Source organism: Stegostoma tigrinum, chromosome 11 (genome assembly GCF_030684315.1).
Source record: "Stegostoma tigrinum isolate sSteTig4 chromosome 11, sSteTig4.hap1, whole genome shotgun sequence".
Taxonomy (NCBI): Eukaryota; Metazoa; Chordata; class Chondrichthyes; order Orectolobiformes; family Stegostomatidae; genus Stegostoma; species Stegostoma tigrinum.
In genome coordinates this window covers 15,640,598-15,659,227 of record NC_081364.1, presented here as the reverse complement: position 1 = coordinate 15,659,227, position 18,630 = coordinate 15,640,598, and the positions used below count along the sequence as shown (strand labels likewise).

Sequence of the window (18,630 nt, the reverse complement as noted above, 5' to 3'; positions counted from 1 at the left end):
TGCCTTTCTCCATCACCAAACACGTAATTTTCAAATTGAGAACTACATTTATGAACTGAAGGCTGTAATTGTTGCTACAAGCATTGAAGTTACCAGGTACCCAGGTTTTGTTGTGATAGAACAGGATAAAATTGAAAGGTTGGCGTATACAATTCTATTCAGTTTTATATGCGAGAGTTTCTCAAAAATGGCACATTGGTAAACCACAAATCAAACAGTTTTATCAGCTGAAGAATTGCTGTTTGGAGATGCTGCGTTTGAGCTAAATTGTAGCACATAGTTGGAATTCTGTTTTTGCAGAACAGAACAGAGGATATGATGTAGAATGGTTACTAAAGTCTGCATATCTGCTGTAAAATATATAATTAATTGATACCATACTAACCTCTCTGCCGTTTATCTTGTAGCTGGCAGGATGTTACATGTACTACAGACTATATTTAAGAAATTACTTTACGTACTTGAGATTATATAGAGAAGGTTCTTGATGTGCTGAAGTAAAAGGTATGTGAGATGGACAGGTGGTTCGTTGAAAATGTTTACATTGTTAGGTGATCTGAATTATCTTTAGTTCTCACCAGTAACATATTTGTTTTGCCATTCTAGGAAGTCTCTGTGATGCTGATCTTTAGTCTGAGCGGAATGATTTGGCCTTATTTCAGTACAAGGTTGTTTGTTAATTCTTAGCATGTTGTGTTTAGTCAGTACCGTCCTGGAATAGTTATTTCTGTTTTGATCACTACTACAAACCTTGGTTTGATAAGGAAATAGTCTGGCAAGCTTCTGCAGAATATGTTAACATAATCTTCACTGAAATTTAGAATTTAGGCATGCACGTGTAATGTGTTCCCTACATGTTATGAAGGACCTAAATCCCCCTCCAATCCCCCCTTTAGAGCCTGTGCTAAGCTAAAAAAGGGGAAAACCTCTTCTTCCCTCAGTTAATGTTTGAGAAGAAAGAAAGTAGAATTTATTTTCAGTCTTTATTTTGAATTTGAAATATGTTCTAATCCACCAAAAATTCTAACCAGTCCTGGTGAGAATAAGATGACTAATTCATCAGTGAATTTGCACATTTTTTTCAATATCTGAGCGATTATATCTTAGTGGTGGTCGATACCTTTAGATTCTGCTACTTTAGTAAATTCTTTTACATTTTGATTAACAGCCCCACACTTACATTCTAGCAATTTGTTCCATTGTTACAGCAGCAAGTCATACTTGTTGACAGTCCGCCTATCCATTGTTACACAGATGTTTCCAGCTGCCCTGTTTTGTCTTTAGGAACTTTACAACATCAATATATAATAGAGATACCACATAAATAATTATTAAGCTAACTCAGGTTTTGCACTGGTTATTGAAGGAACCTTTTTTTTCAGTGGCCAGCAATCATAGTCACCCTGTTTCAATACCTTTATGATTAAAACATGACTATTTTCAATCATTTTTATCAATTAGTAACTGAGAAGTTCTTAATCTTGTGAAATGACTTATCTTTGATGTTGGCAAAAGCGTTTAGATCTATGCTGCCTGTTGAATTTGCATGTTGAGATGTGATAACTTGTTTTTTACAAATCAACCTGTTCAGCAATGTTTTACACTCTGGAGCAGGTGGAACTTGAACCAGACCTCTTAATCTCAGGGTAGCAATGCCACCGCTGATATATTATGGCTTTCAGCCACTTATAATAAGATCTTGGAAAGGGTATAAGCCATTTGCCAAAAAAAAATCCAAGTATCTGGGTTTAAGAACTGTTAATAAAACCTGGATCTACTGCCTTTTGTTGGAGAGAGGGTGTATGCATTTTGTGAGATTATTTCCTGTTTTTCTTTGCTGAGTGACCTTGTTTTAATTGTAAATTTATGTTCCCTTCATTTGCCCCACCAACTTTAAAAAAAGTGTTTTTCTCGAACTAACCAATTTCTTTCAAAATCTTTGAAATCTTCATCAAATCATGATTTAATTCACACTACTATTCCATGGAATGTTCTATGTAGTTATCTCTCAAATTTACTCTTGGCATGGATAACATTTCAGTGAATCTGTACCACATTCCTTGCAAGGTCAACGTAAATCTTTCTGTGTGAATTTGGTGTAGTTTGCTAGTGAGTTTTGGGAAGATTTGTAGTTTATCTAAGGGGTGTGACTGCCTCCTGAAACTCTGTTCAGGTACCCCTCTCCCTTTCTGATGTTTCGCAGTATCCATAGCCTGGACTCCACTTCAAAGCCAAATTTTCTCCAAGGAGCAAACACTTGCCGCAGATGTGATCACCATGGATTACACTGGTGCTACTATCTCCACATACTGCAGCTGCAACAATGTGCAGAACCATCTGTATTCTACTTAATTTCAATTTAAATATTTTAAATGAATTTCTTACCTTTATTCCTCCTCACCAGCTATAATATCCAATTTAAACCATTTTGTTAATTGAAAAATGAACTGAAGAAGTACCTACAAATCACCTGCCTTTTTATCTTTAACATCATACCCACTCTGACTGATAGAAACAGGTCGAAGGTGCTCTCTGCTACCAGGTTTTATCTCCCACCATCATTGCCCTTCACACATGGCCTGCTTTCATAAAATTGCTGTGCCCATGCATGCTTATACTTTTTATGAAGCTGAAGTTACGTAAAGATATGTGTTTTTTTTTGTTTTCAAATCTACCAGAACCTTTGCACAATATGGGAAATTTGTGAAGATAACCACCAACATATCTATTTTCTCTTCACAGAGACATACCGCCTTTAGTTCAGTTTAGTTTTCTTTGTACTTTTTTCTAGTAGTGGTAGGGATGAAGGGGGAGGCAGCAAAATTGTAACTTGTTCCTGCAGATCAGACAATAACCAGCCAAACCCTTGCCTTGGAACATGCAGGCGAATTGTACTTGACTCAAAAGTGATCCATTAAAAGAGCTGCCCCACAGGTTGATAGGCGCAGAGAAGAATTACAAGAATGTTGCTGATATTGGAGAGTTTGGAGGGAAGGGGCTATTAGATTGGGGCTGTTTTTCCTGGCGTGTCAGAAGCTGAGGGGGGACCTTATAGAAGTTTATAAAATCATGAGGAGCATGGATAGGGTTGCACTTCCGGCAAGATGGTGTCAGGATAAGTCGCTCCATTAGGATCTCCACTCTGCTCACCAGTTCTCTTGCTCTTTCTATGCCCCTCTTTTTTTTCCTCCCTCCCTTAGTAATTCTAGCCACCCCTCAAACACCACTTTTAATCACCTATCCAAGGAGGTGGGAAGGAGCCGGGTTCTCATGGGGGATCATGTGGCAAGAGCTGAATTTGTGGGTGGCATCCTGCAGTGATAGCAGATCTGGTGTGGGCTAGGCCGACGATGACGGATCAAGAGTGGCCCAGTGAGAGTGAGCCAGTGAGGTGGTGGCGGTGAGAGCAGTCCAGTGAGGCAGCCTGGCGTGGGCTGGAATGCTCAGAGTGGGACTGTGGCAGTGGAAAGGAAACTTGGAGTCTCTTAAGTTAATTCTTATCTTGTTCTAAGTTAATGTGAATGATGCCATATATGTACAGTAAAGGTGCACACTTTTCATTGTATTTTTACATTGAATACACATGATGATGAATGATTTAGTTCAATTCAATTCAGTAACCAAGGTCTTTTTCCCAGGGTAGCGGAAACCAAAACTAGAGTGCATCGGTTTAAGGTGAGAAGGAAAAGATTTTAAAAGGGATCTAAAGGTTAACATTTTTTCACGGAGGGTGGTACATGTACGGAATGAGTTGCCAAAGGAAGTGATGGAGGCAGGTACACTTACATTTTGAAGGCATCTGGGTGGGTGCATGAATAGGAGGGGTTTAGAGGGATATGGGTCAAATGCTGGAAAATAGGACTAGGTTAATTTAGGATATTTAATCAGCATGGGTGAGGTAGATGGAAGGGTCTATTTCTCTGACTCTAGGTGCCATTACAGTCTCTGACTTAGCAAACTCAAAATTTTTGGGGTCAACTTCTGTTGCTTATGTTTCTTGCTGGTGGTTTTTATGCTATTTTTCCATTTCTTTTAGACATGCTTTGCTGGCTTCTAAAAATTTCCCAAATATCTGACCTAACACTAATCCTTGTAGCGTTGTAAGCTTTTCTGTTTCTCACCATCATTAACTTCCTAAAGTCAGGCTTAGGTTGTCGTGGAGCTGTGCAACTGTAATAATTAAACATGTATTACAGTATTGTGGTAATTGTACATGATTCTTCTAATGATAATATAATATAGACACATCTCTTACGTCTCTGTTTCATTACAATTTGACATTACTAGCTCACCAACTTTTATGTGGAATTAACTCTGCTGTGTCTCACCTACTTCATCGCCCCTCCACCCAATTAGGTCTACTTTTCCAGCATCCTTGTTGTTTTAATCTTGTCAGCTCGCAAAAATTCATTCCTACACTGGAAATAAATCTAAAGTAGAGAGTATACTAATTCAAAGTAAGTGGTTTTTGTCACATTGAGTCTTCTAGAATTGTAGAATGAAACTATTGAAAATCTGAAAACTTAGTTCAGTACATGTTTCAAATTTTCTGAAAGCTTTTCACATGCAGTGGTTTGCAGATGCATGCTTGCAGTCACACAAATTGGTGCTTGCACTGATACACATTCAAGTCTGTCACACAACAGTATTTTTCGTACAGAAACGCATCACTTTGCTATATATTTTCAGGAGGACGGAATGGAATTAAAGGGGACACTCAGACCAGTGATGATGATCTTGCCAGTGAAGTGGTGAGCCATTGCAGCAGTGCCAGTGAGACGGCCAGTGTGCCTGAGGAAGGTACTGATGAAATCCATTATCTATGGCGTTTGAAGTTTCAAGGCTTCATATAAAACGTAAATCTAAGAAACTTGCTTCAATTTTATGAATGTAGAAGTGCACCACATTAAGGCTTGGGATTTTTCAGTGTCAAATGCAGATTCATGTCATGCCTTTATACTTTTAGTTAAGGAGCTGACGAATGTCATACTGTTTTCTCCTGTCTTTAGAAATGCTAACTGCAATTGCATGTATTTGAGGATATTAGAAAGTTGTGGTGTATCAATAATTGTGATTAATTTGCATGATGTTTTAGCGCTCTAGGGCTAGCCTCATCTCTAGCCATGCATATGTGCTAAATTTCTGGTATATGCGCTGTCTAGGAAAATAGGGCACAATCTATTTGATCAGTTATCACTCCAGCTGCTTTTTAATCATTAACAAAGTGACGGAAAGAGTTATTGACAGTCCTATTAATCAAATGGCGGTTATTTAACAATAACCTCGCTGATGTTTGGTTTGGGTTTCACCAGGACCACTTGGCTGAAACCTCATCACAAGACTTGTTCAAGTGTGAACAAAGAAGGCAGTTGCCATAGGTGAGATGAAAAGGTTACATTTGACTGCATCAGAGAGTCCCAGCAAAATTGAAGTCAATGGAAATTAGGGCAAACACTTTCCACTAGTTGATGTCATATCAAGCACCAAGGAAGATGAATGTGGTTGTTGAAAGGCCAGTCGTTTAACCCATTGCCTCATTAGTTACCATTATCAACTCAAACCTGAATGTTGTCCAGACTTTGCTACACAGGGCATGAGCTGTTCTGTTATCTGATTCATCATGATTACAATGTTCACTTCCATTTAAGAGTGACTGTTCTCATTTCTATCCTATCCTTATGATGGAAGGCGTATCTCTGTTGAAATGGTTTTAGTCACTCTTTATGTTAATGAGTTCCATATTCTAACCACTGATTATTTTGTAAGAGCAAATTTTGCAACTGTATGTTGCACTGCTGTTAAGAGTCAAATATCTAGACGATGATAAGTCAACTTGGAATGGAAGGTTCTGTAATATGTTCTTTTATGTTGATGGTTTTACTTGTCCAAGTAGACGCCAGGGAATTGGCAAACATTGTTGTTTTCTTTCTTTCCTTTTTGTTTAGGAAATGAAGCTATTAATGAACAAATGGCCCAGGAGGAAGCAGAAAATAAATTGAGGGAATGTATTGATAATACAATGGATAAAAGGTGAGGCGGGCATGAGTGCATTGTATTTTGCATTTTGGCTTTCAGAGCTTTCTAGCTACAGTAGCTAGAGTTATTTGGCTTTCCTTTTGTTGCATTAATCCATTTTCTATTTTTTTAGTGCAAAAATACGACAAAATGCTCTTGAAAGCCTTAAGTTAGCATTTTCTTCAAAGATTCTGGCAGATTTTTTGGTGGAAAGGCAAGTCACTATCACTGATTGCTTGGAACGTTGCTTAAAGAAAGGTACGTCTACCTTGGTAAACTGAAGTAGGAGGTTCAAAGATGTCCAGTTTGAAGAAATAGCTGGTAGATCCTTATTTTGCAGATCTGATCTTAAATGCAATACAGTACCAGTCATAATCTAACTTCTTCCTCACCAGAAAAGTTCAGATTTTATATGGTGAACTACAATTAAATTTTAAATTGAAACTGACAGTCCCTCAGTAGCTCAGAGTAGGCAGAAACCTGGCAGTTGGAATATAATGTTGGGAAATGTGAATGTAGGCACTTTGGCAAGAACAGCAGTCGATATTGAATATTATTTAAATGGAGAAAGACTGCATAATGCTACACGATAGAGGGATTTGGAAATCTTTTAAAATGTTAAAATGAGTCCAAGTTCAGCAGGTAATAGGGAAGGCAAGTGGAATGCTGACCTTTTATTTCAGAGGGAATTGAGTATAAAAGGAGGGAGATTTTTCTAAAACTAGTTAAACCATGGCTGAAATACTGTGAACAGTTTTGGGCGCTTTATCTAAGGAAAGATCTACTGGTAGGCAGTCCAGAGAATGTTCACTAGGTTGATATCAGGTATGGATAGACAATATTACAAGCAAAGATTGTGTAGGTCTGAGCCTGTACTGGCTGGACTATTGAAGAGATATTATGCACCTGAAACATGAGATTCTTGTAGGATTTGATAGGGTAGATTCAGAAAGATTGTTTCTCCTTGTCTAGAACCAAAGGGAGTGTGGGGTCATTTAAGACACAGATGAGGAATTTCTTCTCTGAGGGTGGTCAGTTTGTGGAATTCATTACTGCAGAGGGCTGTCAGTGCTAGTTTAAGCATATTCAAAGCTGGGATAGACTGATTGTTAATCAATAATAAAATTCACTGTTATGTGTAAAAGGCAGAAAAGTGGAGTAAAGAATTATCAGATCAGCCATAATCTTGTAGAATGATGGAACAGACTCGATGGGTTGAATTGCTTGCTTCTGCTCCTATGTCTTATGAGCCTAAGGCCAAGTAACATTTGTGGAGAGGGTGATTAAGGTCGCATTTTGATTTTTTTTTCAATGGAACTGGAAAATAATAAAGAACTGTCCTTCAGTAGAATAAAGGAAAGAACGAAAGTGAGAGGTCTGTGATAGGATGAGTGAATAATGATGTAATTAAATGCCTAATAGGACAAAGGTGCATTGAAGAACTTGCAATGCTGCTCGCTTGCTTCCTTTACTCCCTGACCTTACTCCCTGCTGCTGAAATCCATTTCAAAATCGTGTGCTTCTGTAGAATAGTGTTTCCATGTAGTTTTAAATATAAACTTGTGTTATGAGATGTTGGGACTGGAATAGTGTGCATGAATGTTCCTGGATTAGTGCACGTATGTAGCTGTCTGCAGTTGTGGGTGTTAGCAGACACAGCTGTGCAAAAGGAACGAGGAGTACAAGCAAGGTGAATCACGGTGTCTTTTCCCTAAGGTGGGGGATTTCAAGACTAGGGGGCATATTCATAAGGTGACGGGAGAAAGATTTTAAAAAAAACATGAGAGGCACTTTTTGTTTTGCACTGAGTGGTTAGTGTGCAGAATGAATTTCCAGAGGAAGTGTTGGATGTGGGTACAGTTACAACATTTGGATAAGTACATGAATAAGAAGTATTTGGAGGGGTACGGGCCAAATGTGGTTGGGTGCGACCAGTTTCGTTTGGGATTATTGTTGGCATGGACTGGTTGGACCAAGGGTCTGTTTTTGTGCTGTACTCTATAATGCATGAGTGATAATGGAACAAACATGGAAATAAAAGATAGACCAAAAAAAGGTGGAACTAGTCACCGAAGCATCCAAGGGTTAAAAGGCTGATTTAAGTTCAAAAAGAACTTTAGTTTCAAATTCGCTTTCCTCTCTAAAGGGAAGGGTGAAGAACAAGCCATCGCTGCGACTGTCATATCCTTATTATGTGTTCAGCTGGGATCATGCAAAGAAGGAGAAGATGTTTTCAAAACCCTGAAGTCTGTCCTAATTAATATCTTCACTGACAAATCAGCTAGCTTGGCTGCCAGACACAGTGTAAGTACTGTATTTTCCAAGTGATACTTCAATGAGTTTTGAGAAGATTTGTAGCTCAGGTTGAGGTTCTGGATGTGAGTTTGCTTGCTGAGCTGGAAGGTTAGTTTTCAGACGTTTCGTCACCGTTCTAGGTAACATCATCAGTGAGCCTCCGAAGCGCTGGTGTCATGTCCTGCTTTCTATTTATCTGTTTAGGTTTTCTTGGGTTGGTGATGTCATTTCCTGTTCTTTTTCTCAGGGGATGGTAGATTGATTTGGAGCCAATGTGTTTGTTGATGGAGTTCCGGTTGGAATGCCATGCCTCTAGGAATTCTCGTCGGTGTCTCTGTTTGCCTTGTCCTAGGATGGATTGGGACAACACATCCATCCTAGGACAAGGCAAACAGAGACACGCACGAGAATTCCTAGAAGCATGGCATTCCAACCGGAACTCCATCAACAAACACATTGGCTCCAAATCAATCCATCATCCCCTGAGAAAAAGAACAGCAAATGACATCACCAACCCAAGGAATCCTAAACAGATAAATAGAAAGCGGGACATGACACCAGCGCTTCGTTGGAGGCTCACTGATGATGTTACCTAGAACGGTGATGAAACGTCTGAAAACTAACCTTCCAGCTCAGTGATACTTCAATATTTTGTCCTTAGACCCTTTGTAAAATTAGTACATTGTTAATGGAAGTGCAAGAATATTCCTAGAGATTATTTTTAAAAGTATTAAATTTGATATTAAATCCATGATAATGAAGTATCTTTTAAAAAAAAGGGATTCTGGGAAATAACATAGTTGTGGCACTTTGCGAAAATGGTGCTGCATTTGGTCTTCAACTCCTGCCTTTTCCTTAATATACTAGGGCAGGTTGCTCCTCTGTGGCCCGCCCAGCCTTTGTAAGAAGCTGCCCCTTGCTTTCGCTTGCTCGCACTCTCTCTCGGGTGCATGACTGACTCTTTAAATAATCACAGGCTGGGTGGGTGTGTCAGTGATGAGGAACTGAGTGGATGTTGAATGATTTTCTGGGTGGGTTTGACTGGGGGACTGCAATGGTGACTAGCTGATGGGGCAGCAGGACGGAGTAAGTGGTGGAGTTGAATGGGTGGAAGGCCCAGGACAGGGAAAACCCAAGGTGAAAGGCAACACTTCAGTTGAAATCTATTAAGGCCATTTTAGAATGTGCCCCACCAAGGTCATTGTTCATTAAATCCAGTTCTTTGGCTTGGCCTAAGTTTCTCGCTGACTCCTCTGGTGATCAGGACCTGAAGCCTAGTCTGTTTCTTGCTCTGCTTCTTAACTGAAGAGGCAAAGAATTTTTATTTTAGTTTAACCCTGTGGCTTGGCACTTCTTAATGGTAAATTTTGTTCATAATTTGATTTATTGACAAGTTTATTGCTTTTGGATTGTTTATTCCTGAAACTCGCTGTTGTAGCAAACCTCGTCTTTTTGAATTTGCTTACCAGCCCTGAATGAGGGAGAGATTGAATGTGGCCCCTTGTGCAGAAGGTTTGGATAGTCCTGGTGTAGGACCTGTCATCGCCCAGTTGATTTATACCCAAAGATACTTTTCCTCTCGTTGTTGAAGTATTTTTAATTCACTGATGGGATGTGGGCATCTTTGACTCGAACGTCATTTATTGCCCAACACTTGTCCTTCAGAAAGTACCGACAAGCTGCCTTTTTGAACCACTGCAATTTCTTTTGGTGTAGGTAGACCAATAAATGTTAGGGATGGAGTTCTTTCATGACGGTGAAGGAATAGTGATTTATTTTCAAGTCAGGATGCTGAGTGGCTTAAGAGGGTAACTTGCAAGTGGTAGTGTTTCTGTATATCGGCTGTCCTTGTCCTAGATAGGAGTAGTTGTGGGTTTGGAAGCCGTTGTCTAAGTTGCTTTGGTGAATTTCTGAAGTGATCTTCTAGAACGTATGTACTGCTGGAACCAAGTATGGGTGATGGAAGGAGCGTATATTTATTGAAGTGGTGACAATCAAAGGGGCTGCTTTGTCCCAAATGGTGTCAAGTTACTTGAGCATCGAAACTGCACTTGTTCAGACAATTGGGCAATATTCTGTCACATTCCTGAAATGTGCCTTGTAGGTGGCATTGCTGAATTTGGGACAAAAACAACAGTCGGCACAATGCTTCCAGACTTTTTCCCACCGTTGTCCCATTTTGGTACCTGAGAGTTTAAGACCCCTTTCCTCAGTGTGTGGACAAAAGAAATTTTGAGGTTAGTAAGATTGAAAGCAACTGAATCCACAGAGTTGTAAAGAGCACCAACGTAACATTTTAGGACAGAACTAAAGCCGATGGATCAGGCAGTTAGGCACCAGGCTCTGTAAAAAGAAAACGTGTGATTAATGATTTAAAGGCCACACAGCATTCATTGCTGCATTTGGAGCTTGCAACCCCAAAGCTTTCAATGCTTAACCCCACTGAGGGCTGCAGCGAACAATTAGAGAAGCTCACTATTTTTGTCTAAAACCATTTACCAGAGTCAAATGTTCTGTTTAACTTGACTGTCCCATGTTTTTGCTTTGGGGTTCTCAGGAGACAGATTCCAGCAACAATTGTCGCAATTCCAGTAAAATGATTCAGTAAAATGCTGGGCTTCTCTTTTTATATGGTATTCTCTGTGATTAATCCCATGGTCATCACAGCAGGTACAGAGCAAATGAAAGTGACAGAACAAAGGATCAAAGCACAAACTGAATTTAATTGAATTCTGGCTGGTTTGAGCGTTGCATCTGTGTCCTCAAACCTACGCAATAATCATGTGAATCTGAATAAAATTTTACTGCCTTTGTTTATAGATGACCATATTTGCATCAGCATCTGTCAAAACTTGTGATTATGCAAAATGTCACCACGCACAATGTCTGATGCTTTAAATTTGATATACAAAATTTATGTTCCTGACTAGGGTACTGTTACTGCCTGAAGTTTCCTCTTATCAGACCCATGCATAAAGAATGGCTTATAATCAGGCAGCTGAAGACATTAAAGTTTAAAACATCCAATTGGGTTTTGTAGAACAAATATCAGTATCAATCTGTGTTGGAAAAATACAAATCCTACATGGTTCAGAGGACTGAATGATTTTTGAACAAAGGGCATTAGATTGTCAAATTAATGCAACTTGACACCTTTACACTCTAGTTACGTCATCTTATATTTAAAAATGTGATAACATTGTTGTCATTACATGTGTGAAAAGGAAAGTGTACAAATATTGTTGTTTCAAGGATTTGACTATTATTCCAGTAGCAAAGGTTCCCTCAGCCTGTTTTTGAAATGGCTGGAAATAGTTTTGTCTGGTGCTGATATGGAATCTGGCTTGTTCTGATTTATGGTATGAAACTGTTGAAATATCAAAAGAAACGGATCAATTTGATGAATGCTGCTAGTTGAATTAATATATTTATAGCTCTGAGAATCAGAGCTTTAAAATTAAAATTACAATTATGAAAGATTTAATTGGTCCAAAGCAGTCAAATTATAAAGAATTTAAGCACTGTATGCTCAATGCGCTACATATGCATGCATCTTTTGCATTGCCGAAATTGTAAGGATTCCAGGGCACCTCAGTGTCAGTGCAGGTCTGCTAATTTGATCCAGGTGAAAATGATTAATATGCTAAACCTTCACCCCTCTCGCCTTTCAGATGTGAAACATATTTGGCTGCTTGTTACTTAATGTTATTGCTTTGTTTAGACCGCCACTGCTCTGGGAACATGCTGTTACATTGCTGCTAATGAAGCAGAGGTGAGTCTTAATTTATTGGATTACTGGATAACTGTTTTCCTAAGCAAGGAGATACTTGATTTATCATACCACCAATTTTATTGAATAATTCATTAAGTGTACTTTACTGTTCTTTACTGTATGGTGTACCTCATTTTGAGGTTTGAGGCTCAGCTTATTGTAAAAAAAATTCATTCTCATGTGGCCATAGTGGAGGCAAGTTCAAATAGTCCTATCCAACAATGGAAGTGACATTTGTGGAATGTAATTTATTGTGATTATTCTAAAACTGTGTGATGTTAAATTTGTGCCTCCAAGAGTTTTGCCACATGTACTGTGGATCAGAGAAACTTTCATTACATTTTAGCTTGTTCTTCCTAGATTAAGTAGAGCAATCTTGGGCAAATTGTATATAGACGGTGAAAGAAATTGATTTTAAATTAAAAGTCTGAATTAAAGGTAAAATTGAAAGAACTGTGGATGCTGTAAATCAAGAACAAAAACAGAAGTTGCTGGAAAGGCTCAGCAGGTCTGGCAACATCTGTGAAGAAAAATCGGTTAACGTTTTGGGTCCGGTGAACCATCCTCAGAACTGATGATGGCTGGGAAAACATCTGCTTATATCCAGGAAATAGGAAGGGAGATGGGTTAGGGAGTAAACGATAGGATAAAGGATAGAACCCAAATGAGAGAGAGAGAAGAGCAGTTGGATAAACAAAGGAGTTGATAACGATCTGGATAGGATGGTGCAAAGCTGTTAATGGGAATTGTTAGTGACTAATAATAGGTAGTGTGTAATGGCTGGCTATGTGAAAACAAGGCCTGGTGTGTGGGATAGGGTGCTGGGACATGGGAGAGTTTAGGCCCTAAAATTAGTGAACTTGATATTGCGTCTGGAGATTCCAGAAAGTGCAGGTGAAGACAGTTCACAATCAGTGCACCAAGACCCAAGGATGTAAACCGTTTAGTCCCAGTACTTTCTCTTGCTTAATATTCCTTGAAGCTCTCCAAACTAATTTTCTCTTCGGTTTCCCATTATTTCTGCTATGTGCTTTGTTCCTTTTACTTTTGAAGATAAACAAAATATATTTTTAAAAATATATGTGCTATTTCCTTATGTTCTGTTATTATTTTTCCTGTTTCACTGGTCTATAAATGAAATAACAGAATCATACTCTTGTATTTTAATGATAAAGGCATCATAGACACAAAGGATCTTTAAGGTTGCTTTCTCATTAGACAGAGGTGACTGGTGGTGTTTAACCTGCAGGTCACAGGGCCTCAAATAAGCTTGAGAACGCAGGACCTTCACAGTAACTTCAGCTGGCGCGTGAATTAAACCTGCGTTGTTCGCTCGCTCTGCATTGCCACTGAACTGTTCAGCCATCTGAGCTGACTGACTTCCAATTTTAGCTTAAAATTTGTAATTTCATAACTTTAATTAGAAATGTACAGTTTGTTTTTACTTGAATTGTTTAAAGTAGTTTATGAAAACATCTGCCAGCAGGTACATGCCAGCTGACTTGCCTGGGAAGGAATTGTTTGAGCCCTTTTTTGGTGCAAGTCACTATATGATCTAATCCAATAACAGGTTACTTCTAGTTTTGCAGACTGTATGTGATAATCTGACTGCTGTGTCTAATGCTATGGTTCGGTTCACGAAAAATGTTTCCCACATCAGTCCTGGTTAGTTGAATGTGCCTTAATAACCAGTTATATGCTGAAGAATATTATTAGTTAACAAAGGCAACGTGAGACATTTAACTGCTGTTGAACCACCATGTAAATGATATTTGCCTCTACCTATTATGCCCATATAATCCTATTTCAGGATTTAGTTAGAAATTAGTTTCCACCATTGAGATGCATCAGTGCATTATAGTTGAAGTGAATCACTATTTGGTTGTTTTAGTGACTTAGATAAGTCGCTAGTAGTAACCTCAAGACGTGATTCATGAATATGTCAATCTGTAATAAAGATTTGTTCAAAACTACATCTAATCATTAAGTAATAGCAAGAACTGCAAATGCTGGACACAGAGACAACTAAGCGTGGAGCTACAGAAACACCAGCTCCCTTCCCCCTGTCCTTTTCTGAAGAAGTGTCCCGACCGGAAACGTCAACTTTCCTGCTCCTCTGATGCTGCCTGGCCTGCTGTATTCCTCCAGTTCCACACTGTGTTATCCCTAATTACTGAATGTTCTATTTGTGAATTTTTACTACCTTCACAGATATCTAACAGTGAAATTCAACTGTTACGATGGTTCAGAATTGTCAGTGCCTTCAACTGATCCTCACTTAAATGTTGGAAACTGGAACTAGACAGTGATCAAAATATGCGAAGTATTGAGCAATCATGTTTATAAATGTAAGTTTTGGGAAGTTAAAAGCTAAAACCTTTATAATGAGAATACTCCTTCCTAAACCAGAAGTCCTCTTCATGGTATACAGTTTGTGCATTAACATCAGGAAATGGACACATCACACTACCAATGTGTTTCATGAGCCTCCTTGTTTATTTCTTACTATTCCTTATGCACATATTAATAATATTTGTATTCATTTTAGGACCTTGCATCTTGCCTGGCCTGTTTGGAGAGCATCTTCAGTGCTTCGTATATAAAGGGGGATGGATTGGTTCCCTCCCACAATTCCCAGACTCAAGTTCTTCACTACAATGCTCTCCTGTCCTGGTCCTTACTGGTTACTATCTGTCCACCCTCCAAAATTCAAAAACTCTTGGAAAAGTAAGTGGTATAGGTCTGTTACCTATGGTTGCATATTCATGTTTTACCCTATTAGTCATTTATAGTATGTAATTTATTCAATAATACAACTGTAAATGTTTTCATGGCAAACTACCATGTAGTGACGTTAGGAAGCGCTGTTTTTGAAAAAGACAAATGAATCAACAAGTCTTGCGTATCCCTTGAATTCCTCCCGGAATGAATCACCCGTTCACATATTATTGTATGAGGAAGGAACTTCAGTGTAATTGAAACTTTATCCCCTCACCCCAAACGCTTCCTCCTTTGGTTTATTAACCAAAGGTAATTAAAATATCTGTTGCTTGACAGAACCTGAATTTTCTCATGCGTATTTGACACTAGAAAGAGATCCAATCAACTAATGGTACAGTACTGAACTGTTTAGTTTGTTTGTTTTTTTTTTGCATTTCTATCATCTGTGCTGTCTCTAGTAGTGAAACAGCTTGTTATTTTTTAACCAAGTGGATAGAAGCCCACTCCCAGATCTCTTCAAATACAACAATACAGCTGGCCATTACCAAGTATGTGAAGAATGCTGAGGGTGAATGGCCTTTATTCTCCACTCCCCCAAAGAGAAATATGGGAAGATGCACAAGTTTGGCTGTTACTTCAAACAATTGAGACAGTTAAAGTTAGAACATCATCCTGTTTGGGGATAGTGAGTCTCAGCTTATGTCCTATTACTCTTGTTGTTTAGTTCATGGCTGCTCAAGTCAATTGCATCATATTAAGAAAATCAAATTTTATTGCATTCACCGTAACCTTATCTCTTAGTGTTGTTCTGACAGAAATGTTACCGTAATCAATTTTAACTATATTTTCCAGTCACCTGCCCAAGTTACCTGGCCTTCTGTGCAGTGATAGTGTGACCTTGCGAATAGCAGCTGGGGAAGCGATAGCACTTCTGTTTGAGTTGGCACGCAAGATTGATCCAGTAAGGAAGTTTTTGTGTTGTCTGTGTTCCTGCAGAGAAATTATACTTTACTTTGAGAGATGATTGTTGTACTATTTATTTGTGCGGAAATGTATTAAATATTCAAAGGTTCAGAGGCTTTTTCTGTCCACTTTCTTCCCCTCTCCTCATGGTGTATCTTAGGTTGACAAACCTGTCTCTTGAGGAAATTGAAGTACAGTGTTTGAGTTGTGTATTTAGTTGAGTAGTCCCCATGCTTATCTTGCACTTCTAAGTTTATTTTCTTTCTTAACTTTTTAGAAACAAAATGTTGTCGTGTCTGGTTACTAGCAGTTGCCTTCATGATTTGCTATTGCGGGTGCATGAACCAAATGACATGTTTCTCCCACAGATGCATAATAAGTTTGATGAATTTTGTATTTAAAATCCAGTTTTCTTAGACCTCCTTTTATGGAATTCATCCCATTGAATGAGGGTTTACCCTCTCCACCCGTATTTATTGAGACCTCCTAGTTTGTACTGAGGTTTGAACATCAAAAGAAAATTTGTAGTGCAGCAAGGTGTAAATTATCAGTTTGGTTTTTGGTGATTCCCATTTGGAAACACACACAGATGTTCTGTGTGGTCTCATGGTGGCTTGATGTACCCAAAATCAATGAATTAGCCATTCCCTGTAGTATATTAATTCCCACTTTCTTGCTGCTTTATTTTCAAAGGATTTTTTGTACGAAGGCACTGATCAACTTTGTGAAAAGCTGAAGAGCTTGGCAACCGACAGTAACAAACACAGAACTAAAAATGATCGACGAAAACAGCGCTCCATTTTCCGCGATGTCTTGCATTTCATTGAGGTAAGTGTTGTACAAGTTACCTCAAACACAAAAAGATGAGCACTGTGTTTTCTAACCTACAAGGAAGAGACCAATACATCAAAGCACGCTATTCATGAAAAATTTGTACATGCTTGGATTTATTGGCTTTGAAACTTTATCTTACCTGATTTTGCTAATGTCTTCACTAGCTTGAATTGGAGCCAGTTGAAACTTCAGTGATATTTGGAGAGTAGGTATTAGCAATGTATGATCTTGTACAATAAAATGTCCATTTAAAGAAAATTCTATAAGTCGTTCCAAGATTTTTTTTTTAAAGCTCCACTGTTGCCTTAATGGATTAAAGTATCGTGTGCAATGCAAAATCCATTTTAATCTGGAGGCATATTCTATGCAGGTGTTCTTTTGACACTAGGATATCTGGAAGAATCCATTTCCCCTAAAATTTGCCCTTCCCAGCCCATTGACAGCAGTGTTGTAAAGACACTTTATAGATTCAGACTCCTTGCATCCTTTCACTTGCTAGTTTTCTTGAGGCCTAAAAAATTGCAGTGGAGAAGAATTTGATAGCAGAACATCTCTTAATGGAAGAGACAACACAGTTTGGCGCTGGATGAACACAGCAGGCCAGGCAGCATCAGAGGAGCAGGAAAGTTGACGTTTCAGGCCAGGACGTTTCCTGCCCCTCCGTTGCTTGGCTTGCTGTGTTCCTCCAGCTCCATACTGTGTTGTCTCTGAGTCCAGCATCTGCAGGTCTTGCAAGCTTCCATTTGTCTGGAGTAGTAGACACTAATGTAGACCAGAACTAAATGAGCTTTCCATAGTCAGGAGTGCTAACATACTAGTTGAGATATTAAAGCAAGGATTCTATTTTGATGGATTTCAAAGACCACCTGACCTTACTTAAGGAAAAGTTTATTTTCATTGACTAACATTTGTCAATCCGTCAACAATAGGTTAACTGGTTCTTTACTTCATTGTGGCTCTTGTAAACCTGGTATGCTTCAGATTTAGCCATGGAACCCAGTAACTACGTTGTATCAATTCTACAATGCCTGTAATAGGCCATTTCTGCCAGCACTTATGTACCACATGTGTTTTATATGAAGTATTCTTAAAAATGTCTGGGAGCCTTGGGGAGTGGTGAATTGAGAATGCATCTGAGGTGGAAAGAATACAAACATTTTGTTTTTTTCTTGGAACTGCGTGACTTAGCCTGTGCTTGTGTCGACTTTGCTCTTTCTCCCCACGTCTGTATGAGATTCTTCTGATGCTCAGTTTCCTCCCACTATCTCAAGGTGTCCAGGTTAGGTCAATTGGCCAAGTTAAATTGCCCATGGTGGATTAGCCATAAGAAAATACAGGGTTATAGAGATAGGGTAGGGGAGTACATCAGGGTGAGGTGCTGTTTGGAGAGTCGGTGTGGACTGAATGGTCTGCTTCCATACTGTGGGGATTCTGTGGTTGAATGGTGAAGTACATAGTAAATTGATTGGAGGGTGTCATTGAGCAATGATTTCACTCTGAGGCTGGTGGAGATCTGGAACTCACTTTTGAGGCAAAAACCTGATTTTGATTTGATTTTCTTGTCACATGTACAGATATACAGTGAAAAGCTTTGTTTATGAGTGATACAGGCAGGTCACAGCAAAAAATAGATGTACAGGTCAAAAAGATTTGGAGACGTACAGGTTACATTGCAGGTTACATTATTTTAAGCTAGAATCTATTCAGCAGTCTGTTCCTGAACCTGCTCCTGTGTGTGTTCATGCTTTTGTATCTTCTGCTTGACAGAAGAGGCTGTAGGGTGCGATGGGTCTTTTGGTGATGTTGGCTGCCTTTCCACAGCAGCGAGCTGTATAAATAGAGTCCATGGATGGAAGGTTGGCTTCCATGACGGTCTGCGCTGTACATACCACCTTCTGTAGTTTCTTACGGTCCTGGGCAGAGCAGTTGCCATACCAGGCAGTATACTTTCAACCATGCATCTGTAGAAGTTGGTGAGGGACCTTTAAAGGCATGCCATATTTCCTGAGCTGCTTAAGGAAGAAGAGGCG

At 39.0% G+C, this 18,630-nt stretch overlaps 1 protein-coding gene across 6 annotated transcripts in view; it reads left to right on the top strand.

The window, feature by feature from the left end:
- The window catches only part of LOC125460279 (interferon-related developmental regulator 2), a 57,372-nt gene that overhangs the window by 31,160 nt on the left and 7,582 nt on the right, over window positions 1-18,630 (top strand). For 5 of the 6 annotated variants that reach the window (XM_048547555.2, XM_048547556.2, XM_048547560.2 and 2 more), the window contains 8 exons: window positions 4,690-4,800; window positions 5,946-6,030; window positions 6,149-6,273; window positions 8,162-8,319; window positions 12,032-12,082; window positions 14,631-14,809; window positions 15,656-15,764; window positions 16,460-16,594. In XM_048547555.2, the coding sequence (XP_048403512.1) occupies window positions 4,690-4,800; window positions 5,946-6,030; window positions 6,149-6,273; window positions 8,162-8,319; window positions 12,032-12,082; window positions 14,631-14,809; window positions 15,656-15,764; window positions 16,460-16,594 (953 nt within the window). Of the gene's footprint in view, window positions 1-4,689; window positions 4,857-5,945; window positions 6,031-6,148; window positions 6,274-8,161; window positions 8,320-12,031; window positions 12,083-14,630; window positions 14,810-15,655; window positions 15,765-16,459; window positions 16,595-18,630 lie in introns of those variants that run through there. The other variant, XM_048547561.2, reaches the window with a different exon arrangement.